This window comes from Zonotrichia leucophrys, chromosome 4 (assembly GCF_028769735.1).
Source record: "Zonotrichia leucophrys gambelii isolate GWCS_2022_RI chromosome 4, RI_Zleu_2.0, whole genome shotgun sequence".
NCBI lineage: Eukaryota > Metazoa > Chordata > Aves > Passeriformes > Passerellidae > Zonotrichia > Zonotrichia leucophrys.
The window spans coordinates 42,226,821-42,252,567 of NC_088173.1; the positions used below are offsets into that span (position 1 = coordinate 42,226,821).

Here is a 25,747-nt window from a genome sequence, read left to right on the forward strand (position 1 = left end):
TAGTAAACCTTTTAAAAACCAGGTGCAGCATGAAAGGAGGTGTCCTTTCATACTTTCAACTTTAAAAAGGTCTACTATACTATGGAATCATAGAATTCTTCAGGTTCAAAAACACCTCTAGGATCACCAAGTTGAACTGCTGAAACAGGTGTAAGTGTGCCTGGCTGCAGGGGCTGAGCTCAGAGTCCTGCTTTGTGGGCTGTTCCATGCCTTCCTTCATTTCTGGGCTCCTCACTGCAGGAGAGACATGGAGGGGCTGGAGTGTGACCAGAGAGGGGCAACAGAGCTGGGGAAGGGTCTGGAACACAAGCCCTATGAGAAGCACCCCACATCCTGCACCCCATATCTCACATCCCGCATCCCACATCCCGCATCTCGCATCCCACATCCCGCATCCCACATCCCGCATCCCACATCATCCCGCATCTCACATCCCACATCCCACATCTCAAATCCCACATCTCACATCCCGTATCCCACATCCCGCATCCCGCGTCCCACATCCGTGTCTCTCCAGCAGGAGGCTCTCCTGCCTCGCGAATCCAGCCTCGGGCGCCCTGCCCGCGCCTGGCTTCATTTATTGAGCCAAATCTGTGACTATTCGCCGTGCTAAACAAGCGAACATCCCACTGTGGAGGGTTTCTCTGCTCTCCCTGGAGCGTTCCTGTCGGTGACATCTTTTATGAAAAATCCTTTCCTTAGGATTTTTCCTCCTGAGAAGCTGAGAGGCCTCAGGAACAAAATGTAAGCAATGGTTACCTGCTGCTGTGGAATGCAGCAGGTGCATCTGTGACTGGCCCATGTTGGATGTTTGTAATTAATGGCCAATCACAGTGAGCTGGCTCGGACAGAGAGCCGAGCCACAAGCCTTTGTTATCATTCTTTGCTATTCTATTCTTAGCTAGCCTTCTGACGAAATCCTTTCTGCTATTCTTTTAGCATAGTTTTAATGTAATATATATCATAAAACAATAGCTCAAGCATTCTGAAACATGGAGTCAGGTCCTCATCTCTTCCCTCACCTGAAAACCCCTGTGAACACGGTCACAGGCAGCCTTGCTGCTTTGCTGTATTCTGCAGAGCATGTTTTCTTCTCTGTTTTTAATGCAAGTTCTCAGCTGTTCATATTCTGATCACACAGGAGGAGCTATTTTCTGCAGCAGCAGCAACCTGCTGTGCTGGCTGTGCTCAGGCAGCTCTGGCCTGGTATTTGATTAGCACCATAAAAACAGGTGGAGAAAAAGATGGTTCTCTAGGATGTATATGAATTAATTTGAAGTATGGTGGGGCTTTTTTGGTGGAAGATTGTTTTTGCAATTCATCCTGGGGAGCTGCCTTGGGCAGAGGAGCCACGGCTGCCTTCAGAGCTGGCTCCTGGGATGGAGATGGAAATCACATTGGGCTTTAAGTTAGCTAGAGTTCTGTATCTGCTTTGAGCCCTTCTAGTTAGTCCAGTATCCAATATCTCCTATAAGAAGCACCTAGAGCGTCATAAATACTGCAGGATACTAAGCACTTCCTACCCCCATTAAAGATGGATATGAGAATGGGTGTTTGTTCTGTAGAGAAAGCTTAAGGGATGTGTAAAATGCCCTTACAGAAAACAGCCATGTAGTAATAATGTTGTTATTTACTTCTGCCTGGGATAAAGGCATGGAAGATGTGAGACCTAAAAGCAATGGAAGGAAATAACATAATGCAATATCCTATTGATCTGTGGGATTTTCCCCTGCTTGAGATGATGGCGCCACAAGTAATGTTTGCAGTTGTACTGACTAGAATTAAAGTAATTATAGCATGGAAACAAACCATGACAAAAACTCCTTAGGGCTTAAAGCCCTCTGCTTCTCACTTGTGGGCTGATGGGGTCCAGGAGTTTCTGCCATGCCTGTATGTATTACTGCAATGCCCAGTTATACGTGCTGTGCCTTCTGTCTCAGTCTGGAGCCATGGTAATATGGAGCTAACATGAAACAATTGACATCATTCCTTTTCAGGATGCAGCAAAAAGTGTCCACTACACTTCAAGCCAAATATATTTTCTGCTATTCGAAAGAAAAAAAAAATTAAAATAAAATCCAGTGACTGGAGGAGCCAGGGGATTTTTTTCATGGGAAGGTTTTACTGCTTTAACTTGCATTAAAGCTGATCGATGAGGACTCAGGTTGCATCATCCTTCGTAAGAGAAGCCTGGCTCACAGGAACAGCTTCTTGTCTAGTGATGTGCTGCTTCAAAGGGCAGGTCTTGGAGGCCACACAGGGATTTAAAAACAAGCCCCTAAGTTACTCCATCAGCCCTCTGTGAAGTGACACATAACAGTTACCAATGAGAAGAAGGCAGACCACAAAGGACTGATGCCTTTCTTCCTGCATCCTCATTTTCTTCCCCCAACCCCAATACCCATCTGTGCCCTTGGATCTTACCAAACAGTCATTAACCAGACCTGTGGGTCTTCTCTTCACAGCAACAAATGGTCAGGAGGCCAGGTGGGAGCTGAGACCTGTGCTACAGACTTTCACACAGGCTTCAGTTCAATACTCATAGGACTGGCTGGGGAAAAATGCCTTAAAATGTGTCTGCTGGGTTTTCAGCTGCACATCTAGGAGCAGGCACTCATAAAGCTCTGTGTTTTTATCCACCAGCCCAAAAATGTGTTGAAAATATTCCTGCCAGAGCCAGGTAAGACAATTTCCTTTTTGGTTCCTAATATCCCCTTACGTTGCCATAATATCTTGTTTTCCATGTGTACTTGCTTTTCTAAAGAAACCCCAAAGGCAGGTGAGCAAAATTCTTTGCCCGTTGGAGTCCCTTTCCCTCCCAAGTGATGTTTCAGCTCTGAATGAGGCTCTGCTATCAGCCCACAGGGATTTCTGCTGGCTCTGGAGCTCAGCATCTGAGTCATGCTCCAAAAATAGCCAGGGAAATGTCAGCCCAGCCAAAGTCACTGCCTGATTAACGAGGAGCTCTCACAGTTCCAGGTATGTCCAGATACGCTCCTGATCTTAACTACGGAGCCAGGCTTTTTAAAAATAAATATATCATAAATTTTATGGGTAGCGAGTGCTTTTCTATGCATGTGCTCAGGTAGTGTGTGTGTTAAGCAACGTGCAAAGATGTTTTGCTAGGGCTGGTAGCTGACCAAAGTTGCCATTAATGACAAGGAAGGGAGGGGGAAAGCTTTTAGGCTGATATTGCTGAGGTGCTCTCCTTTAAAAGAGGAAGGAAATGTGACTCTCTGACAGACCTCATCATGCTTGATGCAGCACAGCAGGATGCTCTCTGCAGGCACATCCTCCAAATAGCTTTTCCAGCTCAAGAGTAATCGCTTTCTCCCTGCACATCACAGCTCTTGTGGGCACATGAAGGTAAAATCACATAAAAAAACCCTGTCAGAGGTACTCAAAGGTAACCTACTGATTGGTAATCAAAGGAAAACCCCCAAACCTTGAAATTATTCCTGCTCCGATGTTCGTGAACTAAGATGCAGCTGCTAAAGTACCATTTGAAAGTAGTTTTAATAGCAACCATTTTTAATTTTGTCCTTCTTCAAAACACAGGTCTACACATGAAAACCAGCTTAGGTCATGGGAGGTGTGGGTTTATACTACTATATTTGTAACTGAAGGGTTCCTTGGAGCATAATCTTATTCTGAGAGGAAAAATGTAGTCACTTAATCCAGATCAATATAATTCACTTTCAGACCTAGGCTTGAAGAAGTTGAATTTGTTCTTAAATGTGTCTGAGGAGTTACTTTGGGATGATTACACAGGTTATCCATTACACTGGAGCTTCATTCTTTGAACAGATTACCAGATTTCACAGATTTATTTTTCCTGCCTTTTTTCTCCTCCTTCTCTAATTACTTTGATGCTCTGCTGCTAAAAGCAGGCAGGAAATGCTGAGAGATTGACCTAGAGCTGGCAGCCAGCCTGTGAAAACCTCAGCAGCTCAGAACAATGCTTCCTTAGCGCTGTTTCTCTCTGCTTTCTGGAACTAGAACCGGCGCTTTATTATCAAGATGATCAGAAGGTAAATGCCTCTCACAAATTGTCAGGGTTGGGGGTTTATTTGGTTGGTTTTTAACAGGAAATGTGGCGGAAGCAGGTGTGTGACTCTTTTGCACATTATCCACCAGTGACTGGGCCTCCTGTTTTTGTATATGTTAAATGTCATGGGCTGACTACAGCACCGTCTCAATATCCTGATGACGGTCTGCAGAGAAATGTTCTCTAGAGGTCCTTCTGCATTAGAAAGACATGGTTTCTTCATTTTGATCCAAGCAAGACACACCCTACTTTTAAATGGATTTTACTTTGTTGATGGTCCTCTACTACAGATGATTAAGGAGGGTGCCTCTGATTCAGAGATCCCTTCAGTGCTGTTCTCGCCCCAGGTTGTGTGTGACATCTGAAGGTGTCACAAGTTTCCTTTGTGTTTCTGGGCACACTGAGGACTCTCACAGATTCGAACAAAGGGTGTTAGATACTTTTGCAGGCATAATGAGAGGCTGGGGTCTAAAGCTTAGAGCCAGCTGTTGAAACTTGAAGATTTGATTTTCAACTACTTGATCTTTTTTTGCAGAAACAATCAAAGAATCAAGAATCGCAGAACTGTTAGGTGTACTAGTTTCAAAGCAAATCAGTGGGAGATTCCAAGTCAGAATGGTTTGTGTTGAAACAGACCTTCAGGATCACCTAGTTCCAATATCTGGGTTTGTGTTAGTGTGAGATTGCCTTCATCTCCACAGCAATTTCTTTCTGTATCAAGAGCTTGCTTCCTTCCCCCTCCTTGCTTTTTATAGGAAAGAAAAAAAAATCAGTCTGATCCAGACACACATGACTTTCCAATCTCTGAAAAGCTCTGTGTCTCTTCTTGCCTTGAGAGTAATTCATCTTTTCAGAGCAAGGCACAGATGAAATAAATCAGGAAGCTGTGCAGAGTATAAAAAGTATTTCTGGCTGCTTTTCTCTCAGATGTCAACAAATTGATTTCTGAGATTTTTCCATTGTGTGTATATATATATATGTATATATACACACACACACACACACATGCATTTTGAAATATATTAGGGCTAGTGATTATTTTATGTAAAATTGAAAATTGAACCAATCTTTTCTGAAGTTGCTGTGCCAGATTACCTTAGAAACTTTTCCACCTCAACTTTCTTGATTAACTGCCTTGCATTTCCATGACGCTTTTTCATGGCTACAGAAATATCACTTCCATGCATAGGCTGCCAGAAAAGCTGAATTCTGAGATATAAAATAGCTATTTCTCCTAAATAACTTGTAAAATGTTAGGGATTGAATGCTTGAGCCTCCATCCCACAGCACAAAATATGCAATGACAGGGACTTTGGTCTTTATGTGAAAGCCATCTGTGCTCCTACAGGAAAAAAACCCAAAGTACAACATTTTATGGTCATTATTTTCAATGCTATTTTTGTCTGCAGTTGCTGAGTTGTGAAGAGCTGTGTGCTGTGGACTTTTGAGATAGCTGCTGTCCATGAATGCTTCTGAATCGGGAGGAAAAAACCCATAGGTCATCAGGTTTTTTCTTTGGCTTTGAAAGCTACTAGAAGGGACAAACCAAAGTCATTAGTATGAGATTAAAAAATTGTTGATAATGCATGTACATACAATATAATAATACATCATAAATTAATTCTACAGAGAAACTAATTAAGTTCATCCCTGGAGAACCTCTAGAGCAGTACTGAGAATTTCAGAGCTTCCAACTGGTAAAAACACTCACTTGTTAAAAGACTGGCAGTTGTTAATAGAAAATGTGTTTTGTACCTAAACTTGTTTCAACCCTGGAATCAGTTTAAGATACCCTACAAGTTACTTAGAAAGGAGTTTGGGGTTTTTTTTATATATTGCTATGTTTACAGACTGCTCTGCATAATTCATAGCTGATAATTTATGGAATAGTTTTGTGTTTTGATTCAAAAGTATGCCTAACTACCCAGCACAGCTAAAGATTAAGTAATGCCCCTGGTGCCCTACCAGAATTGTTGTGAAACAATTTCATAGTTAGTCATACCCAGAAAAACTAGTGAAAGTGCTGAAAGTGGTTTCCTGTTGTGGTTATACGCCACTAACAACTCTGCTTCTGGATGCTGCACAGAAAATCAAACAACCTACAAAGCAGCTTTTTTGTATTTTAGTGTAGCATACAATACTGCTTGAAATGTGTATTTCCTGACAAATTATTTTGAAAGATTCACTCAATACATCCTATTCTTTTCCTTTTAGGACAAAATAGATATTTCAGGAATAATTAATTTCAGTAAGGCAGTCATGGTGTGCAACACTGATATACTTACTAGCTGTGAGATAATGACTTTTCTCCTTGAATCTATTAAGTAAATTCTTCCACTTTCAATCATAGTTACAGGCATATTTTATTCCCTTTCTGATTTATCATTGCTGTCATCTTTTCTGTTATATACGGTTTGTTAACTGTTTTCTCTTCCCAAAGATAGTTTCGACCCTTCTGATATGAAACTCTTTCTGGAATGGTTCCTTTAATTCTTTGTTGTTCCAGTTTCTCATCACCATGTTCAGTCATACTTAAACCCTCAGCTATTTCCCTTTCTGTCTTGGGGTGATTTTATGATGATTAGTTTATTCCCTGATAATTAATTACAAACATGCAACATGGGCCAATCCCAGATGCACCTGTTGCATTCCACAGCAGCAGGTAACCATTGCTTATATTTTGTTCCTGAGGCCTCTCAGCTCCTCAGGAGGAAAAATCTAAGGAAAGGATTTTTCATAAAAGATGTCTGCGACAGGGACTGACGTTCACATCCATTTGTCCAAACTGCTGCTTTTGTTCTTCTCCATTCCTTCTTCCATATATTTTTATCAGTTGTCTTTTTTTCTGTTTCTATATTTACATATACTTTTATCTTCTTTCCCTTCAACCTTAACAATTTCTTTCTGTGTTCTTCTTTCATTTCTCTCATGCCTTTCACTTTCATTTCACAGCAGCCAAGAATGGGTTGAAGAAATGATTCATCTTCCTCTTTTAGTCCTGGCAGAGGTTACAGAATGGCTCCAAGGCACGGGTTTCCTCTGACTTCTGATGCTAACAAGTGATGGCTTTCCAAATACTTTGCATATTTGTATCGAGACAGGATATGAGCCTCTATCAGGAACATTTTTTCGGAGTGCTTTTGTTATTTCCACATATGTGTATGAGTAGGTACCCTGGAGCTTTATACTAATATGTTTTGGTCCAGTGCCATAAATAAGGGAAAGCCTAGTTTTGCCTTAGAGCTGAACTGTGGGAAGACACCAGGACCTTTTTGGATGTCTGGGAAGCAGGCAGCTACTGAACTGAATTAGCCTGGAGCTGTGCAGCTTCCAAAAAGCTTTCTGTCAGAGAGGCTGGCTGTGTGATGGTAAGGGGATTGGTGGAGAAGCTGTCTGAGCATCCAGACTGCTACAGCAAGGTAAGTGAGCATTGAGGTGTAAAAAGATATCAGAATTCCTATAAGACATTTAACAAAATTACACAAATCCCTAGAAATGATGGTATCAGGACCATCTTGGATGTAACAGTCCATTTGAGCTGCAAATCAAATGAGGAGCAAAGTAGAATATTAATTGCATTGGAAACTCCTGAGGTAGCCCATGTTGTATATCAATTGGTACTGAAGTTGTGATCCCATTGCTGTAGCTGTGCATGTGCATGACTTGTTGACTGTGTGACTTTCTCAACAGATTTCTGATATTTTCCACGACTGCCTTCAGTGGCTGTTTTCAAGCAAAGAGGAAAATTCCATAAAAATTCCCCTAGGTTTATGAGCTCTACACCACTTGGAATATCCACCTGAAAAGATCCAAAATATAATTTTCTGTAGAAAACTACTGCCTCTACACGTAGTCGGCTGCAAAATGTGATTTATTTTAGATAGATTTTCCTAGGTAATGGGACGGAAGGGAAATGGTTACAAACGATTGATGAATCATTTGTAAATATTCCTTAGGGGAATATTCCTTATTCTTACCAATACCTACTGGTCCCTCATTCCCTCTCCAAATTCTTCCCATACAGTTCCCTCAGGACAGGCAGCACAGAGCAACTCCTTCCATAGGAGCCACAACACAATCACAAGCAAATATGAAGTGATTGCCCAGAGCCCACAGCAGCAATTTCCTCCAAGAGGAGAGGAAACTGTTGTTGTAGTCTGAAGTTTGCCACTAATTTTGTATTTTTATGTCCAAGCAGCCAACTTCTGTATTTTCCTGAAACTTGCACAATGCTATGTGCTGGTACTCAGCCAGGTCAGTGTTCTTCTACTTGGCTTGTTCAGAAAATTAGCAGAAAGCAATTTATCTGCTTGGGTTTTTGCAAGGCTGTGTGGAACTACTGCAATGGCAATCCTCTCCTAAGTTAGACCAAGTACAATGACATTGTGTATGGGAGATTTTTAAAAGTATTCCATTGCAAATGAGTACAGTACTTTCAAAAGAATTCAGCTCTTCATATTTCCGTATCTCAACTAATCTTGGTGCTGTCATATTATTTTCAATAAGCAGGCAAGTGGTAAACAGTTTATTACCCATCATTTACATGTCAAACCAAGCATATTTTATCAGCATTTCAGTAACCATCTAGCTCCTTCATGAACATGTAGCAGAAGATTTTAAATGTCAATTCAGACACCAGCTGCCACATAATAATTTTTAAAGTATTTAGTGGCAGAAAGAAACATTGAATAAGAATCCAGCTTCACTGATTGCACTGAAGTTGCATTATGTGTTTCTAATACTTTGTGAGCAAGTAGAGAACATCTCAGACACTTAAAACAAACTAGGGAAAACGAAAATAAAACCAAACAGCAGAATAACTTGTGAAATATTTAAGTTGATGATTATTCAACTATGCCCCATTTGTCCCAATAAATAACTGCAAATTGACTTAGCTCTGTAAATCCTTTAATATACAGAGGTTTAAGTGGACAGACCATTACCTTGGCTTTTACTTGTTTTAGCAGGTAGGCTTATTCCTCATTTTTCATGGAGTGTTGCTTCTCTAAATTATTTCACATCAGATGTGCACTCTGTTTTAGGATAACACAGATGACAAAACCAGAAAAGCAAGGGACATCATGAGAGGGTAAACAAAATTTATTCTGAATTTAAGGATAAACAAACCCAACTACATTATGAGTGGGCAATGTTAATTAAGTCTTATGACACATATCAAAGTATTTAAATTCAGATACTTAGCATAAGCAATTAATGAAGGGATTCTGGGGTAAGTAATTACTGAGTATTAATACTCTTAAAGCCAAATTAAGTCCAGCATTTCTCTGTTGTTATGTCCAACATAACTTACATTGTTCCTCAAGAAATTTGTCATCCCCAACTGGTTAAAACAGTTAATTACATGAGCATGCAATGAAACCATCAAAATCTTTGAAAGCACCTTCACTCCTTGCCAGTATTTGTTTTCAAACATTCTCACTCCTGTCATGCTAAAGAAGCAGTGCTGAGGAAGCTGTTGGTGAACTGGTTTGGTGACTTCTCATCTGCCTGCTTGCTGGTGGCTCCAGAGGTGCCAAAGGAAGGTGCAGGATGGATTTGGATCACTGAATTTCAGAAAAAGGGCCAATTCTGATGTTACCAAGATGTATACCTCCTTTTTTCTTTTTTTTCCCCTAGCATCACACTGAAGCATGGTAGTTGTGCCATTTTTAGGGCACTGCTACATTAAAATATCAGCTGCCATCAAATGTTTGTTGCCTTTCCATTTACATTAGTAACTGGCTCAGCTGCATGTAGTCTCCTAAGGCATGTTCAAAGAGATGTTTTTCTTCTCAGCTTTATCATTGTCACCTTTGTTATCATAGGAAATTTATTAACTTCTTTGGAGTTTTCATTCTTAAACTTTTCCTGTTTTCATTCTCAAACCTTTCCTGTTGTCATTCCTCTGGAATATCGCAGATGTTGGAATTCATACCTTTATCTGTATAGTGATGCAGTTTGCACATGTTAAAGCAAGCAGCTCTATTAATTAGCTAGTCAGACTTAACTATGGACTGGTTAGTGTATCACTGAACTTTGTTACAATAACAGAATAATTAATCTGCCACGGCGCTAACAAATACTTCCAGGGTGAGAATACAATTGTTCTTGCACAGGTTTGTGGAAGCAGGTCCTGTCAAACAAAGCTTCCTTCTGTTGTGGCAGGGTGAAAGCTTTGGTCAATAGAAATAGTAGGGTCGATATCATATGTCTGAATTTTGCCAAAGAAATTTTATTTGTAACAACAGATTGTATATAAAATTAACTTGGTCATAACCTCTGGGTGTGAAACCAACCCACAGAGAATGGTGGGTTTTGGCCAGCACATGAAAGCCTGGACTCCACTATAAAGTACAGCCTGCATGAGCAGTTTGTGCCCAGAACGTGGCTTCATGTCGTGTTTGGGGCTTAATTTTGCCTTATCAACATCTTTAATAAAACAAAGACACATATCTGATTGGAAAGTAACAATTTTATACCTCAAGGGAGGGAGGTCAGTGTGCACAGTCCTTTCCCGACAACTTGGAAACCAAATGGCATTCGGAGCTACAAGGGTAGAAAATGTGTTATCTATATACACTAGTGTTCCCTTTGAGTAGGCTTTGTTCTAGGGCTCTTGAGGTTCTCAGAAATTACCCCCGACTTTAGCAGGCGGGGTCTCGCCGGAGCAGAGGGGCAGCATCCCCTCCCTCACCTGCCGTGCTTTGGATTGCCCAGGACGCGTTTGGCTCTCCGGGGGGAGCGCTTTGCCGGCCCGGGCTCACCGTGTGCTCTCCGGGCAGGGCGGCTCTCGGTGCGCGGCTCGGGCCCTCAGCGTCCCCGCGGAGGGATGCCGGGCGCGGCCCCGCCGCCGCCGCGCCCGTGCCCAGGTGCGGGGCGGGAGGAGCGATCGGCGGCGCGCACGGCGCGGGTGCGCGCCGGTCCCGCGGGTGTTGTGCGAGAGGCAGCGCGGAGGGGCCGGGCCGGCGTTGATGTCACCGCTGCGGCGGGAGCTGCCGCCGCCCCCGGCCGCTGCAGCCACCCCTCCGCGGCCGGTGGAGCGCGGGTAGGCGGCGGGGGCCATGCGGCTGCTGCCTCCGCCCGGTGCCCGCCGGTGCCGCGGCGGCCGGGCATGGTGGCACCCGGTGCGGGCGGTGCGTGCGTGAGCCAGCCCCCAGCCCGCCGGGCCTGCTTTTGTCCGCGCCGGGAGCATGTGGGTGAACCCCGAGGAGGTGCTGCTGGCCAACGCGCTGTGGGTGACGGAGCGGGCCAACCCCTACTTCATCCTGCAGAGGAGGAAGGGCCACGGCGGCGATGGCGGCGGCGGGGGACTGGCGGGTAAGGGCGGCGGCGGGGGGCCGGGCGGGGCCCTCGGCGGCTCCCGGGTGTGGGGTTCCTCGGCGCCGGGGTCCTTCAGGGGCCGGGGTCCCTCGGGGGCCGGGGCGTGGCGCTTCCCGGTCCCACCGCCCGCCCCAGCCCGGGAGTGCGCCGCGGTTCCCACGCGCATTCGGTGTGGGAGCGCACCGGTGACCCACGGCTCCGTGCATCAGGGCGGGACTGCCGCACGCTCTGGGAGAATTTCCTTGCCGAACCTTTAGCACGCGTTCCGTAAAAAGAGGCGGTGTTGTAATTCCGAAATTTACGAAGGAAACAGATTTGCTTCGGCTTGTCCGTATTTTGCAGATGTCCTTGTGAAGTATGTTGCCCAAATGCTTTGTTTCCGATTGCTGGCAGCTGGAGACGTTTGGGTCATACTCATCTAGGTCTTAATAATGTGCATGTATGTTCATCGAGGTCTTCCACCCTTTCTTAGGCAACGCATATGTGTTTATATGAGATTGGAGATGCAGAGCCCAATGGTGTTTCCTCCGGTACTTCCTGAATTGGTACAGAATAATGAAGCTGCTTCTCCTGAAACCTGCACACTGTGCTTCCTTCTGTGCGCACTTCCATGATGATTAGTACTTCAGGCTAAGCAAAATAAACATACGGACTGCATCTGTGTTTGGTTCAAGGTCCTGTACGTGTTTACTGTGAGATTAAGTGTTTCTTCCGACCTTCAATGCTCTATGGACTTGTAAACAGTTCGTAATGTAAGCTAAGGCACTGCTGTGAAGTGTGTTTTCATTTCAGACTGCTTTTTCATTTTCACTTCATTTTCACACGTGTGTTGTTATACTGCCTTGTTCCTGTGTGGGAAATGACCAGCAGCCACTCCACATTGGCCGTACATTTCTACATTTTTTAACAATCCTTTGAAGTGTGGACAGGATTGACAAACCCAAAAAAAACGTGTTTTGCCTCAAAAGTTCATCCTTGCTTTGCTTACTGAAAATTTGTTTTCAGGCCCTCCTTTCATGGATTGCCCCCTGGCCTCATAAGGTCTGAAAAGACATTCTTCTACCTTTCTGACTTTCTTATCTTTGAGTTAGAGATGGTTTTAGAGAGCCATCAGTTTTCCAGTCATTTCTCAGTTATTGTGGAGACAGGTTGAGAGTTTGGGGTTCTGTTCTTCAACCTGCTTGCACAGTGCATGCATATCCAAGTCTTCTTGCAGCTGGATGTGTAATAGTCTGATTGGTGATACCACTTTACGGATGGAGAAAAGACTTCTGGAAGATTTTGTCCTTGTGTGGAAGTAGGATTCATAAATGTGCACTCTTTTTTTTATTTCTCTGTGGAGGCCAGAATAAGCCTGCAGTGTTTGTTAGAAGCCCAGAATAGAGAAATAGTTATTTGTTTCTGCCTTTTGGAGTTTAAATATTTGATTGCTGTATCCATTATTTTAGTATGTGAATGAAGTCTGTATAGTCTGGATATGAGTATTATTTAGAAGGCAAAATTCTCCATAGATTTTGAAATGTGGGCTGTGAATGCTCTTACTCTTAGCTCTTACTAGTGCCTGGAATTGCAGCTGCTGTGGCATTGAGGTGGTAGCAACGAGTCAATTTCCCGGGGTTTTGTTTGTTTCTACCAGTAAAGGGCTGGTAAGAAGTTGTAGCTTTTTCCAGTGTGTTGCCAAAACCATAACGAATCAAACCCCTGTAACTAACTCATTTGTTAGAGTCAGCAGGGTTTAAAGGAACCTATGGGAACTTACCAGACCTTGTGCTGAAATGACAAGGGTTTGTGACACACAGAAAGTGGGAGAGCAAGGGAGGGATGGATGTAGTCTCCAAGCCACTGCCAATGTGACAGGCACAGTAATAAGTGCAACTTAGGTTTATTTTATTTTTTTTCCATGGAAATGCTGGAATTTTCTGCTGGTTCTGTTAACAGCTGTTCTGCCAGTAAAGGGACAAGAAAGGTGGAGAAAGCCAGTGGGTTGTTCTTGGTAGGAAAGACTGATTAAAAGCAAGGTATTGAGGAATCTAGTTGATCCTGAGATAAAGAATGAACACAGTAAACAGGATACATAATTTGTAGTAATTACAGCATTTAGGATGACCCTTTGGAAGCTCCCTAGATGACACTGACCTTGTGACAAGGGTGGAGTTTACCTGGTCAAAAATAAACAGGGAAAAAAAGAACTTTGGGTGTGGTAGGTTGCATTTTTTTTCTCCTTTATTAGTGACATAATAGTGAAATTTGGTCAGATATAATCTAATAAGTTAGCCACCCATGAATATGGTATAAAATTTGGCTTAGTTGCTCTGTGGGAAACAAACTTACATGTCCTTGAAGTTGACTAGAAATATTGTATACAAGATTTTTAACTGTGCTAGGGATGATCTCAATTCATATTTGCAAGAGAGGATGTAAATACAGCTGTCCTTTTTTTGTGATCTAACTTTTGCTGACTTACACTCCCTCATTATTGACTCTTGAAGTCATTTGTCTTGAATTGTAGAGTGAGAATTGACTTTCAGATTGATAGGGCTGTGGGTAAGATGGCATTAGATGGCTTCACCATGTAACTTAAGCAGTGGCTAGACAATGAGAAGCATTGATTCTTTGGCATTGCCCTCAGATCTGGGTTTGCCATGAAGCTGTCATCGCCAAACTGATCAGGGCTAAGTGTACTGCCCTTCTCTCCATCTGTGAATGTGGCAAACTTCTTTTGGCGTGTCAGTCTAAGGCCAAGTATTTTATGTAGCCTTGGGGGTGGGTGCAAGTGCTTCCTGTTGGCTTTGTGCTGGAGCAGAAGAACAGTGTTGGAATTCTCTGTTCTCCTGGATCCAGTCTGAGTGCCTCAGTGCTTTGCAGGAAAAGGACTATTGGTCACTTTGGGGGAAGGGGTGGAAAATCTGGTGTTCTCCTCTTGGCCTTGGTTTATGCAGCAATTGAACAGAGAAGCTCTTATTTAAATACCTGTTTGGACATTGGAGACCTTTTCTCCACTATATTGTATTGTAACAAGCTAGGAGAATGATGGTGATCTCTTAATGTGTCAGGGCAGCGCTGATTAGTGAGTCCATAGCAGTAATCTCTGCTAACAAGGTGCATTAGATCAGTGGTTTACTTCAGAGATAGAGCTTTCCTCATAAGCAGTGTGGATCCATTTTTATACTGAATCAGGGTCTGGACCCATTTAAGTTATTGTGTCACTGTCATTACTGGTCACATCAGTGGGGCTTTTCTTTGTAATTGTGCCTTAATTGAAGGGCTGTTTGGATTTTATTTTCCTTTTGAACAAGGAGAAAATAGAAAAGATTTTAAATTGGATTTTAAATTGGATTTTCATAGCTGTTCTGCAAACTCACATTATCTTGCATCACTGCATTAATCTTTCAGGACAAGACCAAAAAATGTACTTTTCTGCTTTAAAGGTATTTGATGGTTGATGAGCTTTCTCTGTAATTAAATTGTTTCATGCCTTGCACATAATGCCATGGTCAGGAGTTTCATCTTCCTTTAGTTCGCCAACAGGGAAAAAAGTATTTTCTTTCCTCATATTCTTCTTGCTTCTCTGGGCAGCCGGGTCCTTTGGCCTGTATGACATAATTCCTTCTTCAGAGGAATGTTATGTATTTATTTCCACAGCAGCCTGCATCATCTGTTGTTGTGTGCCATCTGTAGCAGAGGCATTTGGACAGAACACAAACCCAGATCTCTGCCATCATTTGGGCACTGTGCCCTCTGGGACAGTATTACTTTATGGATGTAAAGATCTTGAACATGCCATAAACCTTTTAAACAACTAAAAGGTCATGTATTAAGTATATCTTGCATTCAGATGCAACTAATAGGTTTAAAAATGCCTCTTAACTTCTTTCTGCTATACTGTGATAATGTTTGCCAAACTCCTCTACTTCAAGACATTACAGTAAGGAATTATTGCCCCTGGTAATGGGTGGCAGAGCAATGAATTCACTTGGAGCTTACAGGAGGAGACACTGAGGTGTGGTACAGTCAGCTGGTGGCTGCTGTGCTCCTTTTGCCTGTGTACATCTGTGTGTGTGAAGCACAGATTCAATTCCAAGTGACTTTGTTTAAATGTTATTGTGAGACTCTGAATCCCAAGGGAAGTAAGTTGTTCTTAGCAAGACCTGTTTTAGAAGTGAATTCTTTTGCAAGCAGGGTATCTGTACTTACAGCTGGGACAGTGCCTGTGTGAGAGATGCAGGAGGAGCTGTAAGTCCATGCCATGTTGCCAAGAATGATTCAAATGTTTCAGCAGAAGAGAGCAGATGGAAATGTGCTGACTTCTGGTGATAAAAGGATCTGATGAAATACTACTTCTCCCCAGATATTTTTGCAAAAGGAGTTGTCATTTAATTTCCACACTGGAAAGGCAAAAAGGAGAGGTTCTGAGCTCAACTGGCTGATATGACATATCAATGTCAGATCTAATATAATTTTTAATGCTGTGACAGTGTTCTAAATTGAAAAGCTTTTCTGCAGCCTGGCTGGACAGCACAATTAGTATTTCACATTTGGAGCTGAGATTCTGTCTTGCTCACAGCCTCTCAGTTCAGAGAGTTGAGGAAGAGATTACTTGAAAACTTGTTTATGCTTAAGACTCAGAAAAGCATTTGGCCAGTTGATCATCTGCCCGAACAAAGTATGATCCATGTTTTAACAAAGTTGTCACTTTCTGCCTTTGTTGACTCAAGCAGTTGGGGTTTTGCCTGTCAGATTTGCATGAGTACAAAGCATGTGCTCTCTGGTACTTGAAATACAGTGTTTATCAGAATGGCTGCAGTTAGCATAATGGGTAGGGTGGTCTGCCTATCCAGCAGCTTTCTGTGATTGTTTTGGCACACAGAGTGGAAGCTGGTCTCTCCTGCTCTGCTTTCCTTTCTCAGTACATCAAATCTGCTCTGATTCTCTGAGCTGCTCCTTAGGCTCTGCTGTGGGTGTGTTTGCTTCCCCACACCAGTCCATTTCCACTTCAAGGAACCTGCAGATGTCTAGGGCTGAGTTGGTGTTTGATTCCCCACACTGACTCACAGTCATTCTGTTGAATTCCCCGATGCTTTTCCTGGTTCCTCACTTCCTGCCTAATACTTCTCTGCATCTGCAGCTCTTCTGTTGGCTCTAGAGACAACATCTCCAGTGCCTGAGATGTAGCTTTGCTTCTCCCTCTAATATTTCTTGGTCAAAGACTTTCCTTGCGCAGTAATTTACCTCCGACACTGTGAGCAGTGTGGCCTCTCCAGGCTGCTGAGCTGAGCTGCCTTTTGCCATCTTTGCCCTTGAAATCTTGTTACTGTTTGACACGTGGAATTCCAGGGTGGCCTGCTCCTTTTCCTGAGATCTCTGTAGGAAACTGTGTTGGAAGTGTTGCACAGCATCACAAGACAGTAAGCAGTCAGTCAGGCCACTTACTGATTTTCTGCGTTATACCAGAGTTTGTATTGCTTACAGGGTTTTTGTTATTGTTCTTTGGTCCTTCACTGAAAGGGGTAGATGTAGCACTTCTTCACATCAGTTTCCATATTTCCATCACTGCATCCTGGTCAATGTTGATATTCAGAAATTACATTTGCATTTTGACTTTAAATCTGGTGCTTAGGTGATCTTAGGTTCTAGAGGACTTCTTCCAAATCTTCCCATTTGTTTTCTTTCCAAAAGAAAGGTTGTGTTTCTATGCTGGATTTGTGGTTCTTTTTTTCCCCTGAAGCTTCCAGGTAGGGGTGTTTGAATTTCTACCACAGCAGTAATCTTGATTTCACCAGTACATTTTTAATGTTTTGGATTTTATTGTTCTTTCCTCATACTCTGTCTTGTTCTTCCCCTCTGTTTTTTCCAGTATTTTATCAGCCAGAGTTATTGGGATCTTCCATTCAGCATTGCTCATTTCCCTGGTAAAGTGCCTCCTGTGATAGCTATTGAAATCTGATTTATCTGCAGGTGTCCAGTCAGAACTGTGAAAATTTAAAATTCTCTGTTTCTGAAGCTATTGCTTCTTTTCAAATTTAGCTTGTATTTCAACATGCTTCAGGTCTGCTCCTTTGAGTTCAAGCTGAGTTTACTGTGCCCCCTTCAGTCCTCAAACTAGATTCAGTTTACAGTAATTTTTCTTAGGTTAGGAGTGATGTTTGGAGGTTTTTTCTGTTTTGTTGTTGTTTTTTTTTTCTTAATTTGCTCATCCTTACTTGATTTATTCTTTCATCTTACACAGTTTATCTGAATCTGAATCTGTTGGTGCAGATTCAGATTTAAATTTTCCTGTTGGATGAAATTTATTAAATTTGCTTATGCTCCTCTGACAGAATGGGATACTTTAAAATAATTAGTTGTGAGTGAAGTTCAGTGACTTCTCTGCTGTTTTGATACTTGATTATGCTTTTCCTAAGTGTTTTTACAAATTTATGAGTAATTGTTTATATCACACCTAGAAGGCATTTGATAACTTCATCTATATTTTTCTCACCATTTTCCCATAATTCCATAAAGTCTGGTGTGATTGATATGTAGTATAATTTTTTTTCAGTAGTGTGAGATAAGTTGTTTGAGGTTTTGTCAAAATACCAGTTTTCTCAGTGCTGTAAGCCTTCGCATACTTGTAACTGTGGCATGTCCTGTCAGTGCTCATCTCTTTCTGTGAGCTCCAGCTTAGCAGAAGTTACAAAAAGTTGAAAAAGCTGAAAGTCTAAACCCAACCAGATTTAGGTTCAAGTTTAGCTACAGATTTTTTACAGGGTTGGTCATGAGTTGTTTGGACACCTTAACAAGTACAGCTGATAGCTTTTAAATTAACACATTTGGAGATAAGGTGATTCAATCACAATTGTAAAACTTGAAGGGTGGATGAAAGCTGTATTGTTTCTTGCTGCTTTATCTCTTGGTAATCAGGCCAGGTATCACACCAGCCCTTCCCAAGCTTTTTCTTTAAGTATTGGTGGTTAGTTTTTCAGTCTTCTCTCATTTGTGTTTATCAGCTTGAAGACAGAGAAGGTAACTACTGGTTTTGCTTCTTTTCTTACTAAATGTCAGTAGAGTGACAATTCTTCCTCAGAAGCAGTCTCACTGAACATGTTTGAAAACTCCTGTGCAAATAAAAGGGTGGCTGGACAAATCTACAGAATTATGTTGGTCGGAAAAGAGAGCAGCAAAGGCAGGCATTGGGGAAAACTTAACCAATCCTATTAATTCCTTCTTAATTATTTAAGAAATATATATAATTATTAATTTATTATTTCATTAAAGAATATTAATTGTTGTAAGTCCAGAGGAAGAATTTTGTTTTCTTGATGCTACATTAGATGCCCATATAAGGCACATGGGAAGACAGAAAATAAGTCCTTAGAGGTCATTTGACCTTGATTTATATGAATGAACATCTATTAAAAAAGTGTAGCCCTTCATGAAGTTTTAAGGGAAATGTTGTGGGTATTATTGCCAGTACTGGAGGTTTAAGACTCAGTTATTTTTGTGTGGTCTATAATATTTTCAATTTATATAGGCATTGCTGTGAAATTAAATCAAGTAGCATTGACCCTCCCTTTGAAAAGGTTTTGTCCATAGTATTGCCCATGGAGTTCAGGCTGTTGCTCTAGGTCGAGTTTTGACAGACAAGTAATGGGATGATCTCATCCTGTAATAAAAAGTGAGAGAGCTAATAATGTAAACTGCCTTGAGAAAGAGTGGAAGAGTGAGGATTCATTATCCTTAGTATGAAAAACAATACCTAGTGCTGTATGCTTCAGTTATGTGTTGTTAGGAGTTCTTGTTTTTATAGCTCAGGAAGCAACACTCCAATTTTAGGAAGAGTTTATTCATTGTCCATTAAATCAATATAAAACTGAATGCTCAGGGTGTAAATATGATTTAAATCAACCCTATTGATTGAAGCTTTCTAAAGATCAGCTGACATCTACAATCTAAAGAGGTGCCGTGGGTGTTTCAGGTTTATGAGCAGAGCTCATTATGTGTCCATCTTACTTTGCTGGAAAGACAAGTCATCAGCATGCTTTAAATACTGAGGGCCTTTTAAGCAGTATGTGTTTGATTCAGCGTTGGAATGTCACAGTGCCTGTTTTGAAAAGGTCCTGCTTGTGACACATGTGACATTCCAAGTTTTCCTGGTTGTGCTGTTGAGCTCCTTCACAAACAGGCTGCTGACATCCATGAGACTCTTTGAGTGATAGCTCACGAGCCTGGCTCTGAGAGTCACCTGTATTATGTCTCAGCTCTTTTGCAGGGTATTATTTTCTAGTTACTCTTAATGCTAAAAACATGTGTGCTCTTTGTTTATACATTTTGAGATAAAGATCTCCAAGCAAAAGGTATTTTGAGGTGTGGATTCATGTGCACCTGGAAGGAGGATGAGACAGGACAGGGCTCTTGTCCCTGTGAAGAGCTGTGTGAATAACACGTTTTGCGCTCTGGGGAAGGGAGGGCACAGCAGTCAGTGGCACCAGGGCATCCTTCAGCTCGAGGCAAAGGGTGACACATGTTGCCTGTGTCACCGGAGAATGGATGTGTCACAGCTCCCTGGTGTGTGCTGAAAGCACCTCTACTCTGAGGTTTGAAATTACTAGGAAGCACCACTGTCTGTTACTATCCCTAGCATTTTGGTGCTTGCTGTGCAACACAGCCATGGCTGCTGGTAGTTCTTAAGCTTTGAAGTGCTGTTATTTATTATAATTCATTGGCTTTGGTGTTTTAATAAGGTACACTAGAGGTAATATATAATCCAGATCCTCACTTTTAAATATGTAATCCAATTTAATTTGAGCAGGTAAAACACAAAAGCTCTCAATTATAATACTGCTGTGAGGGGGACTGTAGAAGGGTGATAAAGACTACTCAGTCTTTGTGGTTTTAAATGACAATGTGGCTTTCTGTGGAAGAGGGTTACTGTTTGTCATAAGAAAATCTTTGCTAATAAAAAGTTTGTTCATGTGTACAGTGCATAAACTTGCTTTTCCTTTAAAAACACAGGTAATTGATGTTTTACAAAGACACTTGCAAGTTATTATGAAAGATAAAAGAAAGAGAGAAATATTCCTGCTGCAAATATCTGTGCCGTGAATATCCAGTTAGTCACAGATATTGCGACCTAGGGCAGGTGTTTGAGTCACGTACTCTGAGGTGTGCATGCTTAAAGTGTACCAGGTTGGTTCTGCAGGTCATCACCTGATTTCATTGCTGTTTGTGGGTAGTTTGTAATCAGTCTGGACTGTAAGTCATCTGAATACTGGTCTCTGAGGAGCAAGGACTGCAGTGGTGCTTGGAAGAATCTCGACTGGCTGAAGCTATTGGCTTAGTTTTCAAACCAAGATGACTTGTCTTTCTGAAAAATGCCCTTTGGTGAGATAGGAATGATTTGTGAAGGGGGTCTGTGTTATGGAGGAGGCTTCATGTGGTCATAATCCCTTCCAGCAAAAACAACAGGTTGAAAATTGGTTGTGGTTGTAAGGATGCAAGTAGAGCACATCATACATTAATTAATGAATATAAACGACTAATCTGTACTTTCTGCAAGGGTTATAGGCTCCCCCTCCAGCTTCTGACTAAATGTGAGCCACCACTGCATGTGGTCAGGTAAGTAAAATGCAGTGTGATTTCTTCCTTCGGCACAAAGTGCAAAGTGCAAAGAGCCTCTCTTCCAGTAATTCCCTCTGGTGCATTGTATGTCCTTCCAGTAACATGATGCAAGAGCAATTGCCCAGGCCCTCAGCCAACTGTGGCTTTGTATTCCCTGCTTCCAAATACTACATATCATTATTTTTCCTCTGCTAATGCCTGTGTTTTACAGAAAAGAAAGAGAATACTGGTCAATCTTCTGGACCTTCACTTTGAATTCAAGCTTCCAAAAGAGGAACCTGACTTTATTAAAAAGTTGTATCAAGCAAAGTGAAGGCATTATGCCTCCCTTTTCCCCTCCTGCCCCATGTATAGGTATGGTTGCTCTGGAAATTTGGCATGTATGTGTGGGGGACTGTTTGCCCCCTCATGGTTACTCATGCTTGAGTGCCTTTAGAATTGGGGCTCCCATCAATTAGCCAGATGCTAATCCTACAAATTACACCGTGTGCTTTAAATAAAACTTGTCTCATGAAAGCCTCTTGCTTCAACAAGGGCTTGTAGATCTAGTATTCTTACATTGGAAATTTCTCCCCTTAGTTCATTATGCAGTCAGAAACCTGATGAAATAATGGGAAAAAATTTGCAGTCAGTATAGTCATGTGATTTGATGCCTGGGTAATTCACTGGCTCTTGCCCAAGGGCCAGTCTGATATAAGGAATATGATTCTTGGTTGCCTGTTCTGTTTCTATAGAAACTCAGTTACTTAATCATGTCTGAAAAGGTACTTGCTACATGAAGAATTCATGAGCTAATGAACAGTATTAAAGTTCTCTTAATTTTTTTTTTAATTTTCATTTCTACTTCATGTAGAAAATCCTCAAACAGATTATCAATATGAACAGCTGTGATTTCATTCTGGTTGCATCACATGTCTGTATTGCAAAAAAACTCAACAAACAACAAATACCCAAACCAACCAACGCTGGCTTAACAACACAAAAAGGAATAGAACAGTTCATGAAGGAGAGCAAGCAGGCCCAGCTGCATGATTGCACGAGTTTTCATGTGATAAAATGATTTTTTTTAATAACACACATATCATCTGTCAGAACAGCTATTGCATGATACAAGTAAATGTTACTGATAAACTGTCAGTTGCAGTTATCTTGCTAAGCTCGGATTTGAATTTCCCTGTGATGTTCTGGAGTTCTGTCAGATTTCGTCCTTTGACCTCGCTACATGGTTATTTTTTCAATTTGTTTACTGAAAAGCCCCTGAACAACTCCTGCTTACTGCACCATTGGAGAGTATTCTCTGTTTTCTTTTCTTTTCCTACCTGCCATGTGTTTTTTCAGTCACTGCTGGCTTCTCTCTTTTGCTGGTGTTTGTTTTTTTTCATAGTGCTCTTCATATTTCTTAAATGCCTTGCTCTGTCTTACAGTGTTTGTTGGCACAGGGGGAGGTTCATCTCCTCTCTACCACATCCAGGGGAGAAGAAAGTAGGATGGGAAGTTCCTTTGAACCTGATGTTGCTGTACAAGTCAGTTGGTTTATTCTGATTTTCTAGTCTTACCTGCCTATCCCAGCTTTTACAGCACTCCAAGAACTAGGGGCAGAATTGTTTGGCAGGATCACCCATATGCTAATGAATTTGGAAATACAGCAGGAGGAAAGAAACAAGCATGTTTTTAAAGAATACAGGGAATGAGCAGTGTTTCTGTATCTCAGAGAAGATTGCATTTGGCCAGCATACAACTTTATTTAGATATTACATCATGCCTGTTGCATATTTATTACTGTCAGTAGTCATGTGAAGCTGAAAAGCAAAAAGAAAATATTCCTGCTGTATTTGCAGCAAACCCAGCTAATGAACGAAGTGCAGCGTCTGCTTGGTCCCCACTTTAGCTGAGCAGTACTGGCAGCTTTGTGCTGTACCTTGGTTGAAGTGGCATGTGCTTTCTAGGCCAGGGCCATACTGCATTTGTGAAGCTCAGATGGAGAGGAAAAAAATAATTAAAGGCACATTTTAACCTACCTCATTCTCCCGAGTTTGAACGGAGCCAGGGTGTATCTAGAAGGGCTGGTGGAGAGTTGTTCAGAGGAAGCTTGTCAGTGTACAGCCAGTAATCAAAATGTGAGAGAGATGAGGGGCAACTAAAGCTTGTGAGACAAATTGCACACTGGGGTATTTTACAGTCGTGTTTTGTGTTTGTGTCCTGTAATTGTCAGAGAGCTTTGGAGCACACCTTACCAATGGCCTAATGTGCCCAGACTTGTTTCTCATATCTTGCCTAACCCTTGCATTCAGAAGTGGTGCATGTTAATTCATTGAGCACACAGAGATTACAGTTGATCCAACATGAGAAGATCTGTCTAAAACAAAATGCAAATAAAAGAGATAGAATGGGAGAAATACAGAATCACTGCTAGGTGGGGCATTTCTTAGTATCAGTTTCAGATCACATTTGAGGGATCTACTGAGATGGAACAAGGGTACTGCTTTTATATCTTTATGATGCACAGCACAAATCTGAAGAAACAGCAAGGGAAGCAGTATTGCATATACCAGTTTCAGCAGTGAAGAACTAATAAAACTATGACAGTAAAAGATGAACACATGAGACCTGAAAGGAGAAGAGAACTTCTAACAGGAGAGTTTTAAATGCTTTTGGTGCATGCAGTTTATTTTGGCTGTTTGAAAAAAAACTCTAATTTCTGCCCTAATAAATATTTTCACAAAAAATCTCTGAAAGTTCATCCATTTGTTGTTTATGTATTTCAAATTTTTTTTCCCCAAACAATTTTCTGAGAGCTTCAACATGAAAATTTAAATCTGACATTGCTGCACGGGAGATGAAAATTCTTTGTGGAGATGAAAAACAGGAAAACTTTTACGTAGTTTTAAAATAAACTATGTAAAAAACCCTCTCTTCTTGCAGAGAGTTTGGGAGGGTAGAGTTTTGTTTTATGTGTGGTTTTTTATAAAAATAGGATCTAGAAATTTTGGAAGTAGAGTTAGGAATTATTGGTAGCTGTTGGTATGCGATTGTTGGTGGCTCTCTCAGTAGTAAAGAATTTTCAAAGCTACTTCTGGAAAACAGTATGGCTTTGTCTTTCCTCAGTATCCTTTCATCTGAAAAACAGCTTGACTCTTAAGGCATTTTAATCCTTCCTACCCTAAATAATCAGCTGTTAAGTAGCACAGTTATTTTTGCTGGAAGTCTTTAGTTTTACCTAGTGACATTCAAGTTTTGAACCCTTATAGGATGTATTGTCTGGGATTTCTTGTTGGTGTTGGAGGAGGGTTTGTAGTTGGTAGGTTTTTTACTGCTCAGGGTTCCAGCAGTGTATGAAACACAGGAAAAAACTAAATAACTTTTAAACATGAATTTATAACACAGCTACCTTCTGCTTTGCTTCAATTTGCCTGTCTTTATGCTAGCATTGATGTACATTAAAGAGTTGAAGTCTTGTTTAAGCTGAAGATGTTTCCCTGTTAAATCATTCTTCCTCTTTACAGCCTGAGACAAGAAGCGTGAGGATGAATATGTAGATCTGGGTTTTGCTGTGGAGGGTCAAATGGAATGGGGAGGGGCTGCAGAGCCCTCTCCTGTGTATTCATGAGAATTTCCTCTCCTGCAGGTCTCCTTGTGGGTACTCTTGATGTTGTGTTGGACTCCAGTGCCAGAGTGGCACCATATCGAATCCTCTACCAAGCACCAGACTCCTTGGTCTACTGGACCATTGCCTGTGGTAAGGACAAATGCACTGATGTGGGTTTTTATTCTTCCTGGACTCTGTGTCACATAACATGATAGAGAGCATCCTTCCTGCTGAGCACAGTCATGTCAGGACAAATAAATGGGTCAGAAGGAAAACCTGCTGTAGCGGTGAAATTCAGTGGCACTGGAGTTTCTGCTAGTCAGACTTGGAATGCCATCATGGGAGAGTGTGTTAACCACAATGACTGAATGCAAACAGAGATGGAGCAGGGATGGAACATCTATTTTTTCCTACTTTTCTTCTCCCAAAGGTGTTCCTGGACCAGCAGTCCCCATTCCTCCTCCTTGCATGCTCTTCTCCATGGCCAGGGCTCACTCCTAGAGCACTTCTGAAGTGAGCATTCCTGGGTGAGAGAATGGTGGGAGGAACACCTGAATTATAGCACCCCAGTGCACCCAGGGCACCTGGCTTCCCTTGTAGTGGTAACCAGGAAGAAAATGCAGCACCAGCACTCACACAAACACTGAACAGCAAACAGTGAGACATTTCCTGTCTGCTCCAGGATAAATACCGGCTAGATCCCAGGGATGCCTGCCTCCTGGATGTTTATTTCAGACACTGTGTGGTCTTTCTATGTATGATGTACTTAGAAGTCAGCAAGATGGTAGCTAGGTTAAAGTTAACTATAGAACTCTATGTTCTTACACAGATGCAACAACTTTTAAGAGCTTTGGTCTTTAATGCTCCAACTTGGACAGATCTGGTTATGGTCCCATAATAAATAAATGTACCATACATGTAGAAATGTATGGTGCTGCTGAACTCTGAGAATTTTGGTTTTTTTCTGAGAAAGGTATTGTGGATTTTATGTAGAAGTACTCTGTCTTCATTTAGGCTAGTATTAATAAACATGCTCTTCAATTATGAATCTTAGCCCTAATTGAAATTGCTAATGTAGTTAATTTATATATCTGTGATTTCCATTTGTGGAGTATTTCTTAAATGTTTAGTCTCCTAATACCTGGTTGATAGTTTAGTTGTTTTGATCAAATTAAAAGACTGCATTGGTGTAGTCT

The 25,747-nt window shown here is 41.7% G+C and overlaps 1 protein-coding gene across 2 annotated transcripts in view; it reads left to right on the forward strand.

Annotated features, from left to right (window-relative positions):
* The first annotated feature begins 10,961 nt into the window (after positions 1 to 10,961).
* TBC1D9 (TBC1 domain family member 9) overlaps positions 10,962 to 25,747 on the forward strand; it is a 44,154-nt gene continuing 29,368 nt past the window's right edge. Inside the window, exons 1-2 of one of the 2 annotated variants that reach the window (XM_064711333.1) lie at positions 10,962 to 11,365; positions 24,591 to 24,701. In XM_064711333.1, the coding sequence (XP_064567403.1) occupies positions 11,239 to 11,365; positions 24,591 to 24,701 (238 nt within the window). In that variant the 5' untranslated portion in view covers positions 10,962 to 11,238. Of the gene's footprint in view, positions 11,366 to 21,270; positions 21,320 to 24,590; positions 24,702 to 25,747 lie in introns of those variants that run through there. The other variant, XM_064711334.1, reaches the window with a different exon arrangement.